The following is a 26643-nucleotide window of genomic DNA, read 5'->3' as shown; positions in this document are numbered from 1 at the left end:
CTTTCTTTTTTTTTTTTTTTTAAAGAGAGAGTGAGAGTGAGAGAGAGAGAGAGAATTTTTTAATATTTATTTTATTTTAGTTATCGGCGGACACAACATCTTTGTTTGTATGTGGTGCTGAGGATTGAACCCGGGCTGCACGCATGCCAGGCGAGCGCGCTACCGCTTGAGCCACATCCCCAGCCCCGCTGATAAACTTTCTAGGTTTTATCTTCTCAGGAATGTCATTCAAAAGGAATCATACAATTTGATTCCACATATAATAATTGGAATTCATTCATAATATTGTGTGAATAAATAGTTTGTTTTTTTTTTAATAGATTAAATTTTTTTGATTTTTTTTTTTTTAGTTGTAATTGGACACAATACCTTTACTTATTTTTATGTGGTGCTGAGGATCGAACCCAGGGCTTGCACATGTGAGGCAAGCGCTCTATTGCTGAGCCACAACCCCAGCCCAAGTTTGTTCTTTTTGATTGCTGAGTAGTATTCCATCATATAAATGTACCATTGTTTTTTCATCTATTCACCAGACATGGGAGTTGTATCCAATTTTTGGCAATTGTGAATAACTTACTATAAACATTCACTTATTGATTTTTGTGTAAACATCTTTTTAAAAATATTTGTTTTTTGGTTGTAGTTGGACACAATATATTTATTTTATTTATTTATTTTTATGTGGTGCTGAGAATCAAACCCAGGGTCTCACATGTGCTAGGTGAGTGTTCTACCGCTGAGCCACAACCCCAGCCTCTTTGTGAACATATTTTCATTTCTCTTGGGTAAATATATAGGGTTGCTGAGTTATAAGGTAATTATATGTTTAAGTTTACAAGAAACTGCCTAATGTTTTCCAAACAGACTGTATCATTTTGCATTTCCACTAGCAACATATGAGAATTCTAGCTGCCCTCTATCCTCATCAGCACTTGGTAGTTGCCAATATGTTTTTTTTGTTTTAATTTTAGCAGTTCTAGTAGATACATAGGGACATCTCCTTATGGTTTTAATTTATATATTTTCTAATGACTAATGTGGAACATCTTTTCGTATTTTTTGCCATTTATCTTTTTTGAACTGACTGTTCAAATACATCGCCTATTTTTATTATTTCTTTTTATTATCATTCAGTTTTGAGAATTCTTTATATATTGTGAATATAAATCTTATTTTTTGGGGGGGTACAAAGAATTGAACTCAGGGTATTTAACCACTTAGTCACAACCCCGGCCCTTTTTATTTTTCATTTTCACTTTTTAAATTTATTTTTTAGTTATAGGTGGTCACGATATCTTTATTTTATTTTTATGTGGTGCTGAGCTCGAACCCAGCTCCTCACGGATGGTAGGCGAGTGCTCTACCTCTGAACCACAATCCCAGCCCTTTATTTTTTATATTTGAGATAGGTTTTCACTAAATTGCTTGGGGCTTCACTAAGTTGCTAAGGCTGGCTTTGAATTTGCTGTCCTCCTGCCTAGCCTCCTGAGTGGCTAGGATTACTGGTGTGCTCCATCTTGCTCTGTGTTAAAAACACGGAAGCCATATGATTTGCAAATGTATTTTGTACCTTTGCCAAAAATCGGTCTTTCTGGGGTGTCTATTCTGTTGCTTTGACTTTTGTGTCTGCCTATAATTAGTATCACACTATAGCTTTACAGTAAATTTTGGAATTGGTAGTATGAGTCCTCTGATTTCGTTCATCTTTGTCCCTTTGCTTTTCCCTGTAAATTTTACAATGAACTTGTTGATATCTACAAAAAAAGCCTGATGGGATTTTTACTGGGTTTGAGTTTCATCATGTTTTGTAACTTTTAGCATTCTGATCCTGCATGTAATTTGTTAGATATTTCATTTTGGGGCATGTTTCTGTAAATAGTGTTGGTTTTAAAATTTTCAATTCCATTGTTAAGGGCTGGAGTGTAGCTCAGGGGTAGAGTGCTTGCCCAGCATGTGCAAGGCCCCAATTCCAGCATCACTAAATAAACTAGCATCTTCCATTAAGGAGAATAATTCCATTATTCAGTGCTAGTAAATACAAATACAATTCATTTTTTTTTTCTTTTTGCAGGGCTGGGGATCAAACACAGGGCCTCATATATGCTAGGAAAGCATTTTCCCATTGAATTACACCCACAGCCCAACTTATTTTTAGATATTGATTTTGGTGAAATCAATTAGTAGTTAGAGTAGCTTTTTTAGATTGAGATTTTTCTAGATTCTTTGAGATTATTTATCTGTAATAATCATATTATGGAATGGAAACAGTTCATTTATTTCTAGTATATGTGTCTTTTATTTATTTATTTATTTGTCCTTGTGGCCCTGAACTTCAAGTATATTATTAATAGGAATGGTAAGAGAGAATATCCAACTTTATTTCCTATTATTGAGTATTCCATCCTCAGCATTAAGTATATTTATAGAATTTTTATAGATTCTCTTTACAAGGTTGAGGAAGTTTCCTTCTAATTTGCTGAGGGATTTTAACTGTTTGTTTTGGTCATGAATGGGTTTTCTCAAATACTTTTTCTGCATCTATGAGATTAATTGAGATTAGTGCATTATTTTTCTCTTTTCTTTCTTTTTTTATTTGCAGAGCTGGGGGTGAAATTCAAGGCCTTGCACATGCTAGACAAGTGCTCTACCACTGAGCTAAGCTACATACTAGCCTTGGTTTTTCTTCTTAAATTTGTTAACATGGTAAATTACATGATTGATTTTCAATTGCTGAACCAGGTTTGAATTCCCAAATATGCCCCACTAAATAATAATGTATTATCTTTCATTTATATTTTTGGATTTGATTTGTTAATATTTTGGTGATGATTTTTACAGTTATATTTGTGAAGGATATTGGTTGTAGTTTTTAATGATAGATATCTTTGTCTAGTGTTGGTATTAGAATAATACTGACATTAAAATAAATTTTCACCTCTTCTATTTTCTGGAACAGATTGTATGTAATTGGCATTTCTTCCTTAAATGTTTGATAGACTTCATCAAATAAATCATGTGGGCATCATTATTCATCAGTGAAATCATCAGAGCTGGGCATGCTTGTCATCCTAGTGATTCAGGAGTTCTGAGGCAAGAGGATGGTAAGTTTGAGGCCAACTTGAGCAATTTATCAAGAGCCTGTTTTTTATTTTATTTTAAATATTTATTTATTTTTTTAGTTTTCTTAGGTTATCTTTATTTTTATGTGGTGCTAAGGATGGAACCCATTGCCTCACGCATGCCAGACAAGTGCGGTACCACTGGAGCCACATCCCCAACCCAAGAGCCTGTTTTAAAATAAACAATAGAAAGGGCTGGGAATGTAGCTCAGTGGTAAAGTGACCCTGGGTTCAATCTTCACTGAAAGTTTTTTTTTTTTTTTTTTTTTTTTTTTTTAGTTGTAGTTGGACACAATGTCTTTATTTTATTTATTTATTTTTATGCAGTGCTGAGGATTGAACCCAGGATCTTGCATGTGCTAAGCAAGCACTCTATGGCTGAGCTACAACCCCAGCCCCTCACTGAATGTTTTTTAAGTACAAACTCAGTTTCTTTAATTGATGCAGGACTTTTAATTATCAATTTCTAATTGAGTGAGTTTTAGTTTTGTCTTTGAGGACTTGTGTAAGTTGTCAAATTTATGAACAGAATTATCTGTCATTTTCCTTTTGGGCATCCTTTTAATATTTATGAATTTATGCCAATATTCTCTCTTGTTCCTGATATGGGTAATTTGTGTCTTCTCTCTGTATATAATTTCTTTATTTTATTTTATTTTTTGGGATGGGATCTGTGTTGCCCAGGCTGGTCTCAAACTCATGGGCTCAAACAGTCCTCTTGCCTCATCCTACTAAGTAGCTGGGATTACAGATGTGCCACCATGCCCAGCTTTATTTAGCTTCTTAAGAAGGAAGTTTCCATTATTGATTTGAGAATTTTTTCTTCTAATACAACTATTTATTATTATAAAATTTCCCACAAGCACTGTACTAGTGTAGTCCACAAATTTTTATATTTTAAAAATTTTATTTAATTTAAAATATCCTTTATATGCATTAACCCATCCTATATAATCCATGGATTATTTTAAAATCTTCAAATGTATGAGAACTTTTCAGATATCTCTCTGCTTTTGTTTTCTGGCTTAATTCTATTATGCTCTGAAAAACATATTTTGTATAATTTCTATTCTTTTTAATATGTTAGTTTTTTTTTAATGACCCAGAATATGGTATATTTGATGAATGTTCTACATATGATTGAAAAGAATGGGTATTGAGATTTTTTTTTTTTTTTTTTGGCAGTACTGGGTATTGAACTCTGGGTCTTGAACATGCTTGGCAAGTGCTTTACCACTGAAGCTACACCCCCAGCCCTTGATGTTGTTCTATAGATAACAATTAGGTCTAGCTGGTTGATACTATTATTCATGTCCACGTATTCTTACTGATTTTTTATCACTTGCTCTTTCAAACACTGAAAGGCAAGTGTTGAAATCTCTAACCATAATCATAGATTTGTCCATTTTTCCTTTCAGTTATCACCTTTTGCCCCATGTGGTGCCTAAGGGTCTCTTTTCAGCAGAGAAGGCTTCCTAAATCTCTATACTGTGGCTGTTACCCTGCCATCTCCAGGCAACATCTGAGACAAACCAAACACTGTGGGATCCATGCAAGGAAGAAGAAACAGAAATAAAATTTCTCGTATTCCTAGTTTAAACTAAATGGAGCTGGGTGTGGTGGTGCACACCTATAATTCCAGCAGTTTGGGAGGCTGAAACAGGAGGATTGCAAGTTCAAAGCCAGTCTCAACAACTTAGTGAGGCCCTAAGCAACTTATCGAGTCTCGAAATAAAAAGGGTTGAGGATGTGGCTCAATGGTTAAGCATCCCTGGGTTCAATCCCTGGTATAAGAAAAACAAAAACAAAACAACATCAAAAAACCGAATGGAGAAGTATCATGACTCCAAAATTTTTTACCCTATATCCAAGGATAAGATTCGTTTCCTCCAGCAATATTTACTGGAAAGATCACTCTAAGTGTCACTATCATGTGCTTCCAGAGGACTCTTTCCTTCCCTGATGATATCACAGCACATACAGCTGTCATGACTCTCTCTTGTGCATGATCTGGGCTGTAAGCACCACAAGGATGGGTGTGTTTCACACTCAGTTGTATTCCTAGCACTCAGCCTAACTGCTGGCATACAGTAGATACTTAACAAAATGGAGATTGAGTAAATTCAAGATAGGTGTATTGAATATTTAACAAGTACCAAGCACTGTGTTCAAAGCTATAGAAAAGCAGTATCCCAAGGTTTTGGAGGGAGGGAGGGAGGGAGGGAGGGAGGAAGGAAGGAAGGAAGGAAGGAAGGAAGGAAGGAAGGAAGGAAGGAAGGAAGGAAATTGTATTGAATTGATGAGGACTTTAAAAATTATTTACTTTAAGCACCATTTCATAAGATAAATTTCAATTCTATAAAACTACAAAAAGCACAGGCCTGGGAATATAGCTCATTACTAGAGTGCTTGCTTTGCATGCACAAAGCCCTGGGTTCCATGTCTAGCACCACCACCACAACAAAAAACCTACAAAGCACATAAGATTATTTCCTTTTATGAAAAACTGCCTACATTGTTCTTTTTTTTAAATCTGATTTTCTAGCTAATCAGTAAAACAACTGATTGGCTCCTATTCACAGAAGGGCCACTGCAACCCACTGGTATAGAAGAGAAACAAAGTATAAACTAGTTCTATAAACTAGTTCTATAAACTGTACCATACAGAGTAATAAAAGTGACTTAATGGACAGTCAAGCATCAAACTGTGCGGTGCTGGTTCCTTGTCCTTTGCACAACGACGGAGAGATAGGCGTGCTTGGTGTCTCTAGGGGACGAACCTTGATCTGGTGTGAAATTCCTTGCAGCTATATAGGTGTTTGCTGTTTACCAAATATATTGGACGCCTTGCCTGATTGAGTTCTCACCACTACCTCGTGAAATTGAAAGCTATTATGACTCCTATTTTACAGATGGAGACAGAAAGACATTCGGAAAGATTTACCTTTCGTGGATAATTTCCCCAAGGTGACACACAAAGTCCTAATAACTGGCCGAGCAAGCACACAGCATGAGATTTTGAACTAGACCTAAAACCCAGGACTCTGTCCCCATATCCCGCTGCCTGTGTGGAAAATGAGGAACCAGGAAGTGTCGGCAGAGACGGGTATTTCCCGCGGACTACTCTAACATTCCAGTGGGATAAGTTGGTCCCACCACTCCCTTCCAGAATGCTGAAGCCTCTGTGTGAAGCTATTAGAGTGGGCTAAGAGGTGCATGGAGAGGGCGTGGTCCGGCCGGATCCAGGGGGCGTGGCAGGGGCGGGGGCGTGGCCTGCGGCGGCGCGTCGCCACGAGGCGTGGCTTCCCGTGACCCCAGCGGAGCCGGCCGGCTTTGCCCGCGGTCGAGCAACGAGCAACGGCGCTACTGGGCCATGGCTAGCTGTGGGCCTCCGGCCGGCAGCGCGGCTCGGCGGCCGCTGCACTCGGCCCAGGCAGTGGACGTGGCCTCGGCCTCCAGTTTCCGGGCCTTCGAGATACTACACTTACACCTGGACCTGCGGGCAGAGTTCGGGCCGCCGGGGCCGGGCCCGGGGAGCCGGGGGCTGAATGGCACTGCGATCCTGGATCTGCGCTGCCTGCTGCCGGAGGGCGCCACCGAGCTGCGGCTCGACTCGCACCCCTGCCTGGAGGTGACAGCGGCAATGCTGCGGCGAGAGCGGCCCGAATCGGAGGAGCTGCCCACGGAACCCGTGCCCTTCCACACTCTGCCCTTTTCGCATTACGGCCAAGCCCTGTGCTTGGACTTCCCGCAGCCCTGCCACACGGCCGAGCGCTTCCAGGTGGTGCTCACCTACCGCGTCGGAGAGGGACCCGGGGTGAGTGCCCCCCCCCCCCGGTGTCCAGCCCTGGTCCCTGGCCTTGCCGGGTGTCTTCCTGCCTCTCTTCCGGCCTCGGAGCCGCGCCTGGAGACACTCACGCAAACCCAAGGGAGGGGAAAGGAAGAGATAAGTTGGTTAAGTTGGCTCTAGTCTAATTGCTTCACAGCGCTACTCTGGAGCTCCCCCAGTTCCCCTAGTGACCATCAGTTCCTTCTGAACTCCCTGGACCCAGGTTTTCCTCTCCTGGAGTCTGACCGCTGCAGCCACCGTGTACTAGGCTTGGCCTTTCTACTATCCTTCCTGCCTCTCCTCCCTGGCCCGGTAGAGGCTTGTCTAGATCACCCCACATTCCCTCTCATCACATACCCCACATCCAGTATTCCATATGCCTTTCTGGATAACGAACTGCTCATACACCGAACTTAATGCTGTTATGGGATTTTTGGATTTATGTCCTATTGTCAGCTAGGGACTTTATTTCTGTGTTATGGGACCCTGGACAGTGCTGGTTAGTTAGCCAGATGCTGACTCTGTCCTTTATTCTGTGTGCTCTTCTAGTTCCACAGGCTGAAACAAGCTTGAAGCCCAGATAATTAGTTTTGTTTCATTCTACGTAGTTCTGGATTTGATTAACAGAAGAGTTTGAGTGAAAGTGAGAAGTGGGATTAGAATGTTCTAGGCTTTATAATAACTTGGACTTCTCACTGTTGGTTGACTCGCAAATCTTACATTTTTGGGAGCAAATATTGGAAATATGAGGATGGAAGGTCATATGGTGTACCTTTTTTATAGTCAGGTACTCCTTGGTGGCCTTAGGCTGTGGCTGCTAGTTATTTTTCAGGGTGGATTACAAGTTTTACAGTGGGCAGTTGAAACTTATTCATCTAGCTAGCAGTTCCCCTTTGCTCTTAGAACTGGCCCAAAGAGCAGTTCTGTTCCTGTGGTTCACCACTGGAGGAAAAAAATTAATCTTATGATAGGACTTGTTTGAAAAATGAAAGTCCAAAGCACTTGATGCAAACTAGCCTAGAAGGAGAAAGAAAACCCCAGTGCCCTGTGGAGAAATGTAACCTTTATTTAGTGTCTTTGGTTCCTCTGTTATATCCTGGTTCCTTGCTTTTTGGCAGGAACAAAAATTAAACAGGATGAATGGAAAAATTAAACCCTCCTGAATTTGCCTACTAAAAGTGGCAGGATTGAATTTCATTTAAGACATAATGGCAGAGGTCTGTGCTTTACAAGGAGCCGTCCTTTGCACTGTGAAGTTCTGCATTAATGGCACTTGTACGTATTCCTTCCCCTCTGATCCTCACTATCATTCTGATGAAGGTTCTCACATTAATCACCCCAGCACCCTCTCCCTGACTTTACGACTTTATATAATGTATGAACTGCCAGATTTCTTCATTCTGTTGTCAAACAAAACAAAACAAAACAACAACAACAACAAAAACTCAGCACAGTGGAACATGCCTGAAATACCATTGATTAGTGAGGGCCCAGGCAAGAGGATTGAAAGTTTGAGGTCACCCTTTCATCCTGTGTAATATTGCAAGACCCTGTCTCCAAGAAAAAAAAAAAAAAAAAAAAAACCAAAACTCATGCAGATGATAAAAAAGGAATTTTGGTGAAGAGGATGATGGCCAGTACTTATTAAGATGTGCCAGGCTCTAGTCTAATTGCTTCACAAAGTTAAGTGAGATGTCTTTATGTAAGTGACCAGTATAGTACCAGTACTATGTACTGGTACATAGTGAGTACTCTTAGGAGTGTTTACTCTTATTGCTAACTCATCTTTTAATTAATATACTTTATTTTAAAAAATAGATTAAAACAGAAAAAATGAGCAGATAGTACAGAGTTCCCATTGATACACACAATTTCTCCTATTAGCATTTTACATTTGTATGACATTTCTGATAAAATTAATGAGCCAATACTTGTATATTATTATTATTAACTATAGTTTTTTTTTCCATTTCCTTAGTTCATTTTTTTTTTTTTTTTTTTTTTTGTGGTGCTGGGGATTGAACCCAGGGCAAGGCAAGCAAGCACTCTACCAACTGAGCTATACCCTCAGCCCTCCTTAGTTCTTAATGTCTTTTTCTCTTCTAGGATCCCATCCAGAACACCGCATATAGTTAGCTGGTGTGTAGCCTTACATCTTTCTTGGCACTGGACAGTTTTTCAAGCTTTGTTTTTTATGTCCTTGACAGTTGGAGGAGTGTTGGTCAGGTATATTATAGAGTGACCCTCCACTGGAATTTATCTGATGTTTTTCTCATGATTAATTTAGGATCATGGGTTTTTGAGCAGAAATTCACATAGGTAAGATGCTGTTTCCTCACATCATATTGAGGTTGCATAGTACTGCCATGATTTCTGACTGTTGATGTTGACCTCCGTTGCCTAGCTGAAGTAGTATATCTCAGTTTTCTCTACTGCAAAGTTACCTCCCCACTTCCATACTATACTGTGTTTGTTAGAAGGAGACTAAATTTTTCACATTTACAAATAAAAACTCAAGCAGAGAAAAAAATCTGACATCCCAATGTAGCTTTCTTGAAAATAGGTCTCAAATGCTTCTATATTGAAACCATTCATTATACCTGCCGAGGCCTGTCTCCTACCACTCTGTAGCAAAGCCTACTGCCAAGACAAGCAGGAGTGGGATGGCTGTACATTCCCTCCCACCCACCCAGATATATCTATGTTGTAAGTGACCTTTTACTGTGGGCAGAAATTAGGTTTATCATTCAGATTTCCCCTTGGTTTAAGAGCTAACAGAAAACAATCAAGAGTGCTGGTCACAGTGGTGTAGGCCTGTAATCCCAGCTACTTGCAGGGGTTGAGGCAGAAGGGTCACAAATTTGAGGCCTACTTAGACACTGTAGCCAGACCCTGTCTCACAGTTTTAAAAAGGGGCTGAGGATGTAGTTCAGCGGTAGAGTGCTTGTCTTGCAATAGTCATCAGGCACTGTGGTGCATACTTTTAGTCCTGGCACTTGGGAAACTGTGGCAGGAGAGTTGCTTGACTCTAGGAGTTCAAGGCCAGCCTGGGGACCTAGCAAGAGTTCATCTCAAAAAAAAAATAAATAAAAAAAATAATAATATCATACAACTAATGCATATAATATAAAATTTATAAAATATATTTATGCTGAAAAGATAAGCTTCAGCAATGGAGAGCACATGTTAATCACTGACTCATAGATTCATAGTTTGATTCTGCTTTCCTGTGTCATCACAAGTCCCAATACAGTTGCTTCAGTGTTGACTACTACAGTAAGAAGAACACAGGAAGAAGACAAAGTGACGGGATCAGGGGCTAGGTGTAGGATTCCTGAGATGACCCCTGGGATGCAGTAAGAAATGAATCCTTTGTGGTAGTTCTGCCCTGTGAAGAGGATGACATAACATGGTGTGGATTTTAGGAGAGAGTAAATACACAGTAGAAGAGAACTTTCCAGTCAGAGCCCAATCAACTGGCAGAAGGATTTTAAGAATTACCTGAGGGTTTTTTAATATGTGTGTACTGGAGATTGAACCCAGGGGTGAGCTATATCCTCAGCCCTGCCCCCCTCCCCTTTTTAAAATTTTGAGATCAGTTCTCACTTAGTTGTCTAGCTGGTCTGGATCTTGCTAAGGCTGACCTCAAATGTACAATCTTCTTGCCTCCTGAATTACTTGGAAGAATTCCCTGAGATTTTCCCATGCTAGCCAGTTCTTTTGTCTGGCTGGACTGAGTTCCTCTGAGGGATGTCAGTTCCAAAATGCTTTTCTGTTCCTTTAGGTTTGCTGGTTGTCTCCTGAGCAGACAGCAGGAAAGAAGAAGCCTTTTGTCTATACCCAGGGTCAAGCTGTTCTAAATCGGGCTTTCTTCCCTTGCTTCGACACTCCTGCAGTGAAATGCAAATATTCAGCTCTTGTTGAGGTAAGGAGATTAAAGTTAGGTGCACCTCCCCTCAGGGACCAAGAAAATAATTTCAGCCTGGCATGGTGTTGTGCACCTGTAGTTGCAGCTACTTGGGAGGCTGAGGTAAGAGGATTGCTTGAACACTGGAGTTCAAAGCAGAAGCCAGCCTGGGCAACATAGTGAGATCTCTCTGTTTTTAAAAAAAAAAAAAAAAAAAAAAAAATATATATATATATATATATATATATATATATATATATATATATATATATATATATATATAATTTCAGACCTATCATATTACATTTTAGTTGACAAATTATTATCCATCCAGTAGTACCTCTGAAAGATTGAATCCTCTTTAACTCTTCTACCTACAGAAGTTTTATATAGCTTTCTAAATCCCATAAATTTAGCACAGGTTTACTTTCTTGAAGCCTTTGTGTTCAGATTTCCCCTTGGTTTAAGAGCTAACAGAAAACAATCAAGAGTGCTGGTCACAGTGGTGTAGGCCTGTAATCCCAGCTACTTGCAGGGGTTGAGGCAGAAGGGTCACAAATTTGAGGCCTACTTAGACACTGTAGCCAGACCCTGTCTCACAGTTTTAAAAAGGGGCTGAGGATGTAGTTCAGCGGTAGAGTGGATTCTAGGTAGAGTGGATTCTAGGTCATTAGTATCACCATGCAGGTCACTGGACACACTATTCTTCAAGCTAGTCACAGGAGACTCTGGGTTGGCCCTATAAGCTTTTTCTGTTGCTAGGTCCCAGATGGCTTCACAGCTGTGATGAGTGCAAGTACCTGGGAGAAGAGAGGTCCAAATAAGTTCTTCTTCCAGATGTGTCAGCCTGTCCCCTCCTATCTGATAGCTTTGGCCATCGGAGATCTGGTTTCAGCTGAAGTTGGACCCAGGTAGGAGACAAAGACCACACAGGCAAGGTTGGTTTGATCTTGGAGTCAAGGAGGACTCTGACCAGTGTACCACTGGGATGGTTCTTGGGACAGCATGGGATCCTGTGTCTGCGTCTAGAGCCTTCTGCAGTGGAGAAGCAGAGTACAGCTGGGGGAGGCACCCTTTTCTCTACTACATTCCTCTACTATCTTCTCCTCCAACCTCCTTTTCTCCAGTTCTAAACCTGCTGTCTGGAATGAGATCACAATCCTGCTGGAATGGGATCACATGTCCTAAGCTGCATTTTAGAGTCATGTTGAGACTTAGGTGACAGTTTTATAAGATTGATTTTTTTTTTTTTTTTTGGTACTGGGGATTGAATTCAGGGGCACTCGACTACTGAGCCATATCCCCAGCCCTATTTTTGTATTTTTTTTTTTTTTTTTGGTAGCAGGGATTGAACTCAGGGGCACTTGGCCACTGAGCCACATCCTAGCCCTATTTTGCATTTTATTTACAGACAGGGTCTCACTGAGTTGCTTAGTGTCTCGCTATTGCTGAGACTGGCGTTGAACTCGCCATCCTCCTGTCATCCTCCCAAGCCACTGGAATTATAGGTATGCGCCTCCATGTCAGGCTAGAAGATTGATCTTTAATAGTGTTTTTAAATTCTAAATGCCCTCTAGCAACTATATTCACTATTTTTTGACAGTACTGGGAAAGGGCACACTACCACTGAGCTACTCCCAGTCGTTTTAATTTTATTTTTATTTTTAGACAGGTTCTCAATGTTGGCCTCTAACTTGCAATCTTCGTGTCTCAGCCTCCTGAATCGCTGGGATTACAGACCTGTGTCACAGTGCCCAGCTACTATAGTAATTTTTTTTCTTTTTTTGTTACCAGAAATTGAACCAAGGGGCACTCAACCACTAAGCCACATCTCTAGCCCTTTTTTTTTTTTTTTTTTTTTTGAGGCAGGGTCTTGTTAAGTTGTTGGGGGCCTTGCTAAGTTGCTGGCCTTGAACTCAGGATCCTTCTGCCTCAACCTCCCTAGATGCTGGGATTATGGATGTGTGTTGTGTCACTGCATCCTGCTACTGTAGTAATTAAAAAAAATGATTTTTGTACCAAATCTTCCCATTTTTCTTTAACACTTTATTCCTAAAAATACACAATTTTGATTTCATTATTTCCTTCTAGAGAGGGAGGGGTCTCTATCTGCTGCAGATGCATGTATCTAAACTTAGGGTGACACAATGCCTCCGTGAAATTAGGTGGATTTGGTGGAGACAGATTTTGTAAGGTTTCCTCAAACAAGAAATTTTACCAGGAGTATAGGTTTTATGGATGTTATATCATCTACCACTGCAGCTTGCTCTTGCTGTGACGGGATCAAAGATTGAACTGCAAAGCTGAGGCCCTTTGCTGGCTCTGCTGCTGCTTTTTATCTCTGGCCCTGCTCTCAGTTCCTGGAGGTGGTGGTGTCCTCAACGAGATTGTGATGACAAGCCTCAGACTTTGTAACTGGGCATGGTAACACTGCAGGGCTCATGAATCTAGTTCCTGGGTATCGGGTGGAATAATAGATAGGATTCTATTGGTGTCTGCTTCTAACAAACACACTCAAAACAATGTCAGTCTTAAAAGACAAGGTCTTATCCTCTTCCTAATAGGCAGTGCCATAGATAACCTAAGGGATAAAAAGAAAAGATAACCTAAGGGATGTCATCTTTGCAATAGACAGGGAAATAAATAAATAAAGGAATGTCATTTTGAGAATGTATTTACCATTACTAAGTTTCTATTAATAAAAGTGTGAGGTGTTTTTTGTTGTTGTTGTTGTTGTTGTTTGTTGTTTTTTGGTACTTAGTGATTGAACCCAAGAACACTCTACAGAGTTGATAAATTGCTAAGGCTGGCCTTGAACTCGTGATCCTCTTACCCCAATCTCCTGGGTAGCTGGGATTACAGGCATGTGTCACTGTGCCTAGCTGAATGTGAACTATTAATGGGCAATCAGAGAAAAACAAATTCTAAACATACGTAATGATAATGTTTTATTTATCTTTTGAAGCTTTGTGAGAAAATTACAACCAGTATATCAAACTAGGTGACAGAATCTATTTAACTTCTGGTGGTGACTTTTTCCTTCCCTTCTCAGATGCATGCTCCCTGCCTCATGGGTCACATCTTAAGGTCTCATAGAGTACGTTAAATGTGAAGGACTAGCAAAATGTGCCACCTGTCCCCAGTCTTGTCACCTTGGGAAAAGAGTCCTGGCCAGAAAGGGGTTGGTGATATACCCCAGAAGGCCTTTTGTACATGACCTCTTGTAGTGCTCACCCAGATTCCATGGGGACGTGTCTGGTTTGTAGCTAGGCAGACCAAGGCTCTAGGACACTGACTTGCACAGGAGCCCTGGATTCTGGCGTCAGCTTCTTCTTGGGTTCAGTAAATGGTCTTGTGCTGACAGTTACCTCTCAGCCTTGGCCTTTTCCTTTTGTTTTCCTATTTTTTATTATGAAAATTTTAAATGTACAGAAAATTGAAAGGATGAGGCACTAAATATCTATATGCTCATTCATTTGGTCATTATCAATTTTATTTCTGTGTGGGTTTGTTTTCATTTGTTGTAGACCATTTAAAGTAAATCAGAGTGCCTCTGTTAAGAGTAAAACGATTCTTCCTTAATTGTGAAGAATAAAGGCACCATACCATTATCGCACCTGGGTCAATAGCAATTTTATATTAACATTAATAGATTTATCTCTCAAGGTTTCTTTCATTTCCAAAGATGCTATTATTAGAATTCTTTCTTAGCCTGCTAGTGCACCCCTGTAATCCCAGCCAGTCTGGAGGCTGAGGCAGTAGGATCATAATTGGAGGCCAACCTCAGCAATTTAGTAAGACCCTATCTCAAAATTAAAAAATAAAAAGGTCTGGGAATATAACTTAGTGGAGGAGGCCCCAGGGTTCAATCCCCAGTAGCACAAAAACAAAAAAGAACTGTTTCTTCATCTGTCCTGTAAATAGGAAAAAGGAAACTTAACATTTGTATGTCACTGTATGAAGGCCTTTCTCATGCTTTGCTTTTTTAAAAAAATATATTTATTTTTTAGTTGTAGTTGGACACAATACCTTTATTTTATTCATTTATTTCTATGTGGTGCTGAGGATTGAACCCAAGGCCTCACACATGTGAGGCAAGCTCTCTACCGCTGAGCCACAACCCCAGCCCCATATGCTTTGCCTTTTTTTTTTTCTCCCACACTGGGTGTTGAACCCGGGATGCTCTAATACCAAACTATACTCCCAGCCCTTTTTATTTATTTATTTATTTTAAATTTTGAGATAGGATCTTGCCAGATTCACCTTGGCTGGCTTTGAACTTGTGATCCTCCTTCCTCAGCCTTCTGAGTAGCTGGGATTATAGGCCTGTGCCCAGCTTGTATGCTGTTTTAGCTAATCTTCATCTGTTATTGATGATCAAGAAAACTGAGGATCAGTTTTGCAAGATCACACTCAGTGTTGAAGCCACAGACTTCAGCACTGCAGGGTACCTCCCATTACCCCAAGGTAGTAGGTGCGGGTGATCTGATCTTGCATCTTCTGTCTCTGTGGCTGACCACATGGTCACATTTATTTGACTCAGACACAGACCAACGCTGGTTTTTACAGGTGGTTTAAGGTGGCTTGGTCTCTGTAGGAGTGTCGACACACCCTCTGCTTTTTCTGTGTTCTTACCGTTAAGGAGCCGGGTGTGGGCAGAACCCTGCCTGATTGACGCTGCCAAGGAGGAATATGACGGAGTGATAGAAGAATTCTTGGCGACAGGAGAGAAGCTTTTTGGACCCTATGTTTGGGGAAGGTGTGGTATCACACTGACAAGTGTGTTTTGTTAAACTGAGTCTTTGCTTTCCATTCTGCCTTCTGGGGCTACTTCCCTTCCTTGTGTCTCCTAGAGCAAGGTTTCCTTGATCCTAGAAGTGAAGGAGAGGAGGTAGAGAAGAGAAAGGGGTGAGCCAGGCCCCTGGGAGTGGCTGAGGAGGGGACGCCAGGAGGGAAGGATCTTTAGATGATAAAATTCTGCTGCCATGTTAGAGACGGGGAGACTCAGCTAGGGCCTTTGATCCTGGTGGGAAGTTATCCACTCTCCATTTTGTCCTTTTACATCTTTAGACTTCAGGCTTCTTAGATATTCACTGGTATTTGTGACTGCAAGTTGGCCTCCTAAAGGAGTGAGGGTGTGAGCTGAGTGTGACAGGGCCAGGAGTATGTTCACCCCATGCTTTGGAGGAGAGAGAGTTGGAGCCCTAGGAAAGGGGAGGCCGAGGACAGGGGAGCCCTGCCCTCTGGAGAAGACTGAGGAGCTGGGCTTCATTTCCACCTGAGATCACGCTCTGCCTGTCTAGCAACCGCAACCCTTAGGGTTTACAGCGAGATGGGAAGGCCACTTCAGGGAAGTAAGGTCTGTTGCAGGGAGCCAGGACATCTCTGTGACCTTTCAGTTTTTTGGCAGGTATGACTTGCTCTTCATGCCACCATCCTTTCCATTTGGAGGAATGGAGAACCCTTGTCTGACCTTCGTCACCCCCTGCCTACTAGCAGGGGACCGCTCCTTGGCTGACGTCATCATTCATGAGATCTCCCACAGTTGGTTTGGGAACCTGGTCACTAATGCCAACTGGGGGGAGTTCTGGCTTAACGAAGGCTTCACCATGTATGCCCAGAGGAGGATCTCCACCATCCTGTTTGGTAAGGTGCCAGCCTCCCCCCAGGCAACCTGCCCCCATTCCCCACTGTGAGGCCAGTGCTGTCTCCTTTGGGGGTTTAGGATAGAGGTGGGCATGGAGAGGAGGGGAGGGCACAGTGCAGAAAATTCAGGTGAAAGATGATACAGGGCTAGTGGATAAACATTGTATTTAAAGTAGGTAATCCCTGCTCCACCGCCTGCCACAGAGACAGTGGCAGCCGTGGTTTATACTGACCGAATGGACTAACAGGTGAACTAAAAATGAAAGTTCCCAATCTAAGCTGCAGCCACACACCAGGCACACTCCTCCCTGAGCCAGGCAACCCCTGTGGGAGAGTTGCCCAGGGTTGATCATCCAGGTGGCTGGCTAAGTTGTGAATGAATCATAAAATCATTGTCATCATTATCTTAATCACCTTTATGCCAACTTTGTCCTAGATGCCTTGCAAAAAATAATTTGCCAGGTATGGTGATGCACACCTATAATTCTAGCTATTCAGGAGGCTGAGGCAGGAGGATTACAAATTCAAGGCCAGCGTGGGTAACTTAGACTCAGTCACAAAATAAAAAACATGAAAAGGGCTAGGAATGTAGCTAAGTGATGGAGTGCCCCTAGTTCAATCCCCAGTACTAGGGAGAGTGGAGGAAAGAAACCATAATTTGCCGTGTGCAGTGGAGCACACCTATAATCCCAGTGACTCAGGAGGCTGACACAGACAGGCCACAAGTTTGAGGCTACCCTGGGCAACTTAGCGAGGCTTTGTCTCAAAAAGAAGATCTATTTGGTATATGTGGAAAAACACAAAAAGGAAGAAAAAATTATCTATAATCTCATTATTCAAGCATAATGAATGTATATTCTTTCAAATTGTTTTTATGTATATATATATATGTAGTACGTGTGTATGAGTTATCAAACTCTCCATGGTTTTACAGCTGTCTTGCTATTTAAACTTAAAATTTAAGAGTCTTAAAAGCTTGTTAAGTCATTAAATTTTGTCCAAGGGCCTAGGGATATAGCCTAGAAGTAGACTACTTGCCTAGCATGCAGAAGGCCTGTGTGTATATACATGTATGTATGATATATAAATATATGTATACACACATGGCTGTATAGTGTGGATGTTTCATGATTTATCAATCTCCACTTGTTAGGTAGGTTATTCCCATCTATTGACATTTTTAAAAATGCTTCATTATTTACTTATTGTATTTCTTTTTAAAAAATAAATGACAGTGGAATGCATTACAATTCTTATTACATATATACAGCATAATTTTTCGTATCTCTGGTTATATATAAAGTATGTTGACACCAATTCATGTCTTCATACGTGTACTTTGGATAATGATATCCTCATTATCCAAATGAGGACATTCCTCCCATGCTCCCCCTCTCTACCCCACTATGAGTCAGCCTGCTTATGTCAGAGAAAATATCATCGGCATTTGTTTTTTTGGGATTGGCTAACTTCACTTAGCATTATCTTTTCCAGGGCCATCCATTTACCTGCAAATGCCATGATTTTATTCTCTCTTAATTGCTTAGTAAAATTCCATTAACATCTATTGACATTTTTATAAATATGTTTTTAGTGGTGCTGGGGATCAAACCCAGGGCCTTGGGCATGCTTGGCAAGTGCTGGTGCTGAGCTATATCCCCGGCTCTCCACTGAAATATTGTGGAAATTATTGTAGAAATGTTGATGCACATCTGATACAACTTCAATAAGGGTAAATTCATAGAAATGTAATTCTGGATCTGAACTGTGTGTGTGTGTGTGTGTGTGTGTGTGTGTGTGTGTGTGTTGGGAAGTACTGGGGATTGAACCCAGGGACTCCTGTTTGCCAAGCAAGCATTCTACCACTGAGCTACATCCTCAGCCCTTTTTTATTTTTGTTTTGAGACAGTGTCTTGGTAAAGTGTTCAGGTTGGCCTTGAACTTGGAATTCTCCTGCCTCAGCCTCTTGAGTGGCTGGTATTACATGTAGATGTGCACTACTAGGCACCACTTGGTTTTGGACATTTTAGAGACTTTTTAGTACATATTGTCCCTAACCTCCCAGAAAGTTAGTACAAATTTATACTTCGATTCAGAGTAGATAGAGTAAAAGCCTGTTTATGAATGTCTTAATCAGCCTCTAAGAATCCTAAGGGAAATGATACTTTCCCATTGTTTAGAGGAAGAGACCTAGGCTAAGAGAGGCTTCCAGTCAGAGTACCTAGTAAATGGCAGAGCTGGCTGGTTGAAACACTCAGTCCCCTCCTCTCCACCATTCCTTCAGCGTTTTTGTGTTGTTTCATTTGTTTTTTATGGTACTGGGGATTTAACCCAGGGTTCACTTGAACCTACGCAGGTGTTGTAACACTGAGCTACATCCCCAACCCTTTTTAATTTTTGTTCTGAGTCAGGATCTTAGCTAAATTGCTGAGGCCAGCCTTGAACTTACAATTTCCTACCTTAGTGTCCCAAGTACTTGGCATTATAGGTGTACACCACTATACTAGGCTCTCAGTTATGTTTAAAGCCATAAGGAGAGTTAGAGATTTTTAAAAGAATTTGTGTGTGTGTGTGTGTGTGAGTGGGTACTGGGGATTGAACCCAAGGACACTTCTGAACCACATCCCCAGTCCTTCTTATTTCTTATTTTGATAAGGTCTTGCTAATTTGCTGAGACTGGGCTCCAGCTTACCATCCTTCTGCCTCAGCCTCCTAAGTCCCTAGGATTATTTTGCTTTGTTTTTGTGGAACATCAAGCCCATGTCCTTGCACATGCTGTGCACGAGCTGTACCACTCAGCTACATTCCCAGCCCTGAGATCTTTAAAAATCTTGTGACTGTTTCTCTTGTTTGACAAACGAAAAATATTTAAATTTTCATAGAAGATCCAATTGCTATCTAAAAATAAAAATAGATAGGAAAAGGTAACTGTCAGGGAGAAGGTGTGGTTCTCCCAGTCCTCCTGGGAGAAACCTACAACTTAATTAGCCTAGTCCTTATAGCCTAGAGCAACAGGGAGCTCAGAGCTGAGTCACGTCTCTGCGACCCTATTTACCTTCTGACTCCAGGAAGGGACCTTATTAAGTTTCACGCCACAAGGGGGCAGCACAGTGCTTTCTCCAGGAAAATACGCTTGGAAGTGGTGACCAGCTTTTGGGTTTCAAAAATTTTGTCCATTTTTGTCCATTCCAGGGGCTGCTTATACCTGTTTGGAAGCTGCTACTGGGCGAGCTTTGCTGCGGCAGCACATGGACATCACCGGAGAGGAAAACCCGCTCAACAAGCTGCGAGTGAAGATTGAACCAGGTCTGAAAGCTGCTCAGCCTTCCCCTCTCCCCTGAATTGCACTGTATCCCCAAGCTAGAATTTCATGTTGATCATTGTGCACTTAGAATCACTTTTTTGGGAGGGAGGAGCCTCCAGAGTTCTTTCTAGCTGTCCCTGGCCACTAGACTGACAACCCAACCGTTTCAGCCAGGTTGGAGTTCAGGCCAGCCCTGCACAGTTCACAGGTCCGTGCTGTTTCATGAGGTGTTTTCTTATTCCTTTTTCCTTTTTTTTTCTTTCTTTTCTTTTTCTTTTTTAAAGTACCAGGGATCTAACCTAGGCGTGCTTAACCACTGATCCACATCCCCAGTCCTTTTTATTTTTTATTTTGAAAAAGGGTCTTGCTAAGTTGCTTAGGGCCATCCTAGATTGCTGAGGCTGGCTTTGAACTTGTGATCCTCCTGCGTCAGTCTCCAGAGCCTTTGGGATTATAGGCGTGTGCCACCTGTGAATTCTATAGAAAACAGCCTTTTTTTTTTTTGTAAACAGAGAAGCATTAGACAAATTAGACAAGTTCAGTGGCTTGTCCAAGGTCATGAACCTAATCATTTTTAGGTTCAGAGGTTTTTACTTTTTTTTTTTTTTAATGTTCCATGGGTGACTAATGTAAAAACCATTTTGTTCAGCTGAAGCTCATGTTCCTTGGTCCCTCCAACTATGGAAATGAACTTCTTGTACGTTGGTAAATTAGTTTTAGTCTAGAACAGTTGTGAAAACAACGGGTTCTGGGAGGGGAGGTTGAGTAGGTAGGGGGTGATCCATATGGCTGGAAAAGACTGCACTCCATGTTTCCATGTTCCAATATGAATGGATGGTTCCTGCCCAAGCAAAGCAGACCTCAGGAATAAGGAAATGTGTCAGTTCCTCTGGATGGCTGGTTTCCTTTTCCTCTTCTTAAGTCCATAGTTTCTGACCCTCTAAGATCTCCTTTGAAGTGCTTTGGGAGAGGCCAGAATGGATCTAGAAACCTTGATCTTCCTGTCCCTGGGGAAGCTGGTTTGATGTTTTGCAACATTAGTCTTTGAATTTGGAGCAGTGGGGACAGTGAGGGGAGTAGATTATAGATGCTCAAATCCTGTCTGCTTTCTCCTCTGCTAGGTGTTGACCCAGACGATACCTACAATGAGACACCCTATGAGAAAGGTTTCTGCTTTGTCTCATACTTGGCCCACTTGGTGGGTGATCAGGATCAGTTTGACAAGTTTCTCAAGGTATAGTCAACTTTCAATGAGGGGAGAAGGACAAGGAACAGATAAAGCAGCTGGGAGGAATGCAAGGGTAGAGGCAGAGGGCATAGATGTAAGGGGTTGGAGAAGGCCCAAGCCATCCAGAGAAGCTAAAAGGCACCTCCCTTCCCACAGGCCTATGTGGATGAGTTTAAATTCCAAAGTATCTTAGCTGATGACTTTCTGGAATTCTACTTGGAATATTTCCCTGAGCTGAAGAAGAAGAGAGTAGATTCCATCCCAGGTAAGTGGAGGAACTGGCTCACAGGCTTCTAGGAGATAATGGAGAGTTATATCTAGTTTATGTTTGGAAGAACAAGGTGGGTGGGAAGTCAGTGGATAAAAGTTATCTGATAAGTGGCCCTTTGTGGGGAGCAAGCCCAGGTCCCAGCTCTGTTCCACAAAAGTGATTCTCTTGGATGTAAGATGCAGCTCAGTGGGAGAGCACATGCTTAGTGTGTGCCAGGCCCTGGGCTCAGAACTAGCAATGACTGCAAAAAGACCTCTCTCAATTCCACTGTAAAAGATTTCTCTCAATTCCGCTTGGCCTCGTTTTCAACTGTTTTGCTTCTCTACTCTTCCAGAGGGAAGGTGTGTTTTCCTCACACCTGAACACACATGATCATTCCCTTCTCTCTCCCCAGAGAGTTGCTGCCACTGCCCATACGAACGGTCTCAGGGCAGGACAGGGGCAGCCCCTGCCTTAACTTCATGGTTTGGCCTTTATGGCCCTCTGAGCAAAGGAAAATGCCAGCCACTGTCCTGCTGTCTGCTTGGGAGGTTCTGCCTCCTCAGAGAGGAGAGAATGTCCTGTCATGGGTGAGATAGTTCATTAGACACACCCCCTGGTCCTTCTGTGAACTCTGAGTCACTCTCTTGGGCCTGCTAACATCAGCCTCCTATGACAGCTGGATTGGTTAGGCCCTGGGTAGTACCTCCTCTCTAGACAGAGGCCTGAATTTGAAGGTCATGAGATTCTGTAGCTATCACTAGGTGACAATTCCTGAGTGCTTACTATGCACCAGGCAGTGTGCTAAGCTTTTAATGTGTATTTGCTCATTTAATCTTCACAGCTATCAAACAAGGTAGGGCCTGTCACCACCGTTTTACAGATAAAACTGAGGCGCCAAGACATGAAGTAATGTGCCTGTGGTCTCCCAGCTAGTTAAGGGAAGAGTTGGGACAGTAACCCAGGGAGCCCTGTTTTGGAGCCCTGGTGTTTAAGCACGGTGCTGTTGCAATGATCAAGAGGAGAATATAGCTAGGAAAGCATCTGACAACATAAGGTTAATTATAGAGCAAAACAACAAAACACTTTCACTGCTGGAATCCCAGCCACTCAAGAGGCTGAGGCAGGAAGAATCTCAAGTTGAAAACCAGCCTCAGCAACTTAGCAAGACCCTGTCTCAAAATAAAAGGTAGAATGGAGATGAGCTCACAGAGTGCTCCTGTGTCCAGTCCCTAGTACTGAAAAACAAATGCATAGAACACTTTCACAGAAGAAATAGTCACAGTCCAGCCTTACTATGATATTCTCCAGGTATCACCTAACTTCGACCTTGCTGGACAAATTGTTGTTTGGGAAAGTGACATTAAGTACTGGAGAAGGAGTTTGGGTTGAAGAGAGGTAGGGCTTGAGGTCTCTAGGAGTTGCTTGGGAAAGTTGACCTTGACCTGGCCAGAGAATTCTGATAGTATCTTCTCTCCTTTTGTTCAACAGGTTTTGAGTTTGATCGATGGCTGAATACTCCTGGCTGGCCCCCCTACCTTCCTGATCTCTCTCCTGGGGACTCACTCATGAAGCCGGCTGAAGATCTGGCCCAGCTGTGGGTGACTGAGGAGCTAAACATGCCAGCCATTGAGGCTGTGGCCATCTCTTCCTGGAAGACCTACCAGCTGATCTACTTCCTAGATAAGATCCTCCAGAAATCCCCTCTCCCTCCGGGTAAGAATAAGTGGGTTATTTCTTCAATATGCTGAATCAAGTCTCCTTGGGTAACAGCTTTTAACCTGGTCCAGAAGGAGAGTCTGGAGGAGTCGAGATCTTGGCCCAAGGCAGTGCCAGATACAGCAGGGAGGCAAGTACTTCATGAGAAACCTGTCATCAGAAGAATACAGGTCCTGGGTACTGGTGCCATGGGGGGTAGAGTAAGCCTGGCATTCCTCAATGCTTCAGGTGCTGCAGGCCACTTTTTTAGGCTCTGCATATCTGTGAGGTGACTTAATCCTTATAACTAGTCTGTGAAGAAGGAATTGTGATTTTAATCCCCATGTAACCAAATGAACTTAAGGCACACATAGTTCATACAGCCAATAAATGGACTGGAATTTGAATACAGTCATCCAAAGCTTTTAACCATTAATGCTTGCTGCTTGATCGAAATGATATTCACCACTGGGTGTGGTGGCGCATGCCTGTAATCCTAGTCGTTTGGGAGGCTGAGGCAGGAAGGTCATGAGTTCAAAGCCAGCCTCAGCAATTTAGGGCAGCCCTAAGCAATTTAGCAAGACCCTGTCTCTAAATAAAAAATAAAAATAAAAAAGGCTGGGGATGTAGCTTGGTGGCCTGGTACCAAAAAGAAAAAAAAGAAAGAAAGAAAGAAAAAGAGATAATATTCACCAAGGGGTGAGAAAAAGCTAAAACATAGTGGTGCTTGGCTGTAATCTCAGCTACTCAAGAGGTTGAGGCAAGGAGGAGCATAAGTTCAGGGTCAACCTCAGCAATTTATTGAAACCCTAATTCAAAATTAAAAATAAAGAGGGCTTGGGGTGTAGCTCAGTGGTAAAGTGCTACTGGGTTCAGTCTCCAGTATTGGGGGGATGCAGGTAAAGTTCAGATGAATTGATCAGGTTAATGGTAGGAAAAAAGTGGGGAAGCATATTTTAGGGGGTATACATGTGTTATAATCCATAAAGAAAAATAGGATGATTACAGGAAAAGAGCATGTCTGTGACCTGCACCCATATTACCAGTTTGGGGTTAGGTGACTGGACAGTAAGGGACATTGGACAGAAGAGCCTTGGAAGTTCAGGTAACTGGGCTGGGGCTCTGGCTCAGTGGCAGAGCGCTTGCCTAGCATGCATGAGGTACTGGGTTTGATCCCCAGCAACACATAAAAATGAACAAATAAAATAAAGGCATGCTGTCCATTTACAACTACAAAAAAATGAAAAAAAAAAAAAAAAGAAGTTCAAGTAACTGTGATAATAGAATGTTACCATTCCGGAGCATAAGAATGAATGATAAAGTGGGTGGTTGTGGCCTCTTTGAGGACCTCAGGGTAGGCAAGCACTTAGTGTCCCTGAGAATGGGGCTTCTTGGCTTCCCCTGCTGGTCATTAACAACGCATCCTATTGGGTATGGAGGCACATGCCTGTCATCCCAGCAGCTCTGGAGGCTGAGATAGGAGGATCGAGTTTAAAGCCAGCCTCAGCAACTGAGCGATGCCCTAAGTAACTGAGTGAGACCCTGTCTTTAAGTAAAATACAAAAAAAGGGTTGAGGATATGACTCAGGGTTAAGCACCCAGCGTTCAATCCCTGGTACCAAAAAAACAAAACATTCCATTTCTTTCTCTTTTCTAGGGAATGTGAAAAAACTTGGAGAGGCATACCCGAAGGTCTCAAATGCCCGGAATGCAGAGCTGCGGCTACGATGGGGTCAAATTGTACTTAAAAATGACCATCAGGAGGATTTTTGGAAAGTGAAAGAGTTCCTGCAGAGCCAGGTGGGTGACCCCCATCTCCCTGTCCCATGAAGGCGGGATGTGGACTATCCACCATACTTGAAGTCATCCTGTGGGCGAAGCGTCTTCAGTGTCTTGTGGTCTGAGCTCAGAGCTACAGAGGATGTGGGGCCTGGGACCTCCAGAGGATCTTACTCCTCATTGTGTTAATAATGTGGCTGCTGGAGACATCGTCCTAGAGAAAGAGAAAGCCTGCAAGCTTAGGGGTTTTTTTGCAGATAATCTGGTAGAGGCTTGAGGGATAAAAGGTAGTCAGCTAACCCTCACTCAAAACTGGTAAGGAGGGTAACACATAGCATGGTTCTGGTCATGGGGAGAATGGGAGAGGGCCAGAGGACAAGCAAGGTGAGCAAAGGCTAGATTATATAGATCCCTGCCTCATGGGAAAGCTGCAGGACTTGGGATTAGAATGGACAGAAGGATCCTCCATCAGCTCATGAGATCTGCCTCCTGGGTAAGGGTGGGGCTTTCCCCAGGAACTGAATGTCATTTGATTGCAGAGCAGGGAAGAGTGGGCTGGATACAAAGCAATGCTCAGCTTCTCTGATCTGCATGAAGCAGGAGCTGCATGTCTGTTGGGGGTGTTCTGAGCCCTCTGACCACTTCTTGTGAGGTAGACAGTTATGCAAATTTGACTTAGGGGTTTTCTTTTGCTTGATTGTAGTTGACCTTATATGGTCCTGAATTTTATGTGCTACAGTCTTAAAAAAAAAAAAAAAAAATATATATATATATATATATATATATATATATATATATATATATATATATATAATCTTTTAGTTGTAGATGGATACAGTACCTTTATTTATTTATTTTTATGTGGTGCTGAGGATCAAACTCAGGGCCTCACACGTTAGGCAAGCGCTGTACCACTGAGCCACAACCCAGCCCAGTTATTTTCTTTTTTAATGGTACTAGGGATTGAGCCCAGGGGTGCTTTACCACTGAGCCCTACCCCAGCCCTGTGCTGTCACCTTTTATGTCTGTCACTACGTTGGTAGCTGACTACCTCCAGCTCTCCAAAAGTTGCCAGCCCCTTTGTGTTAACCCATCTCATTTGTTCTGTGGATGTAGGGTCCCTATGTTATCCTGACTTTGGATGCATGTTGAGATTTATCTCCATGGATCTTTGCCACCTGAGAAGATGCCAGAATCAGAGCACCTCTGACTGGGAAACTCTCTGTTTCAACTCTGGTCCCACATCCCTCTTGGCACTTGACCATGATCCCTGTTAGACTGTTTCCAGGGGAAGTGGGCTGGGAAGACAACAGCAAGCTGCTCAGAGCCCGTGCATGTGTTTCTGCAGGGGAAGCAGAAGTATACCCTTCCGCTGTACCACGCCATGATGAGTGGCAGTGAAGTGGCCCAGACCCTCGCCAAGGAGACTTTTGCGTCCACTGCCTCCCAGCTCCACAGCAATGTTGTCAACTACGTCCAGCAAATCCTGGAGCCCAAGGGCAGTTAGAGGTCATGTGCATGGCCTGTCTCTTCAGACTGCCCAGGCTTTCAGAATAATTGTTCTCAAATTCTAGTTTTCCAGTCAACATCCGGAAGTTTTGGTCCCCTCAGGATAATCTGTTTTCTGACCTTAGGTATCTGTCACTTTGGGCCTGTGTTCTGGCAGGAGCTTCTCTCTGTCCCTCCCTCCCACAGCTCCTCTCCATACAGGCTGCTGGTGTTGGTGGGGGCAGTCGGTCTTCTCCTGCCTTCCCACTTAAGTTTCTGGGGAGAAGCAGAGAGGTTTTCCTTTCTTTTTTTAAATAAATGTTTTTAAGCAAAAAGTAGATAAGTTGGAGTGATACACTGAGTAACTGTTAATTTCTTCTACCAGGTGTACCTTC

At 42.3% G+C, this 26643-nt stretch overlaps 1 protein-coding gene across 2 annotated transcripts; it reads left to right on the top strand.

Annotated features, from left to right (window-relative positions):
- The first annotated feature begins 6430 nt into the window (after nt 1–6430).
- Nucleotides 6431–26591, top strand: Rnpep (arginyl aminopeptidase). Of its 2 annotated transcripts, XM_076873015.1 has the most exons (11): nt 6431–6936; nt 10733–10873; nt 11618–11766; nt 15498–15614; nt 16266–16501; nt 19694–19807; nt 20927–21039; nt 21190–21298; nt 22775–22999; nt 24639–24781; nt 26109–26591. In XM_076873015.1, the coding sequence occupies exons 1-11, from the start codon at nt 6493–6495 to the stop codon at nt 26265–26267; spliced, it is 1950 nt and encodes a 649-aa protein (XP_076729130.1). In that variant the 5' UTR covers nt 6431–6492; the 3' UTR covers nt 26268–26591. The 2 variants fall into 2 exon arrangements, with proteins under 2 accessions (XP_076729130.1, XP_076729131.1); XM_076873016.1 differs by lacking the exons at nt 10733–10873; nt 11618–11766 and having other exon boundaries at nt 6857–6936.
- The last annotated feature ends 52 nt before the right edge of the window (nt 26592–26643 follow it).

Source organism: Callospermophilus lateralis, chromosome 13 (assembly GCF_048772815.1).
Source record: "Callospermophilus lateralis isolate mCalLat2 chromosome 13, mCalLat2.hap1, whole genome shotgun sequence".
NCBI classification, from domain to species: domain Eukaryota; kingdom Metazoa; phylum Chordata; class Mammalia; order Rodentia; family Sciuridae; genus Callospermophilus; species Callospermophilus lateralis.
The sequence above is the reverse complement of the archived record's forward strand: the minus strand, read 5'-3'. Positions and strand labels throughout refer to the sequence as shown.

Excerpts from the sequence above, each read along its gene's own strand:
- Rnpep (XM_076873015.1), top strand. The coding sequence starts at position 6,493 with ATGGCTAGCTGTGGGCCTCCGGCCGGCAGCGCGGCTCGGCGGCCGCTG. Across the intron at positions 6,937-10,732 it reads GCGTCGGAGAGGGACCCGGG|GTTTGCTGGTTGTCTCCTGA; the intron begins GTGAGTGCCCCC and ends CTGTTCCTTTAG. Across the intron at positions 23,000-24,638 it reads GAAATCCCCTCTCCCTCCGG|GGAATGTGAAAAAACTTGGA; the intron begins GTAAGAATAAGT and ends TCTCTTTTCTAG.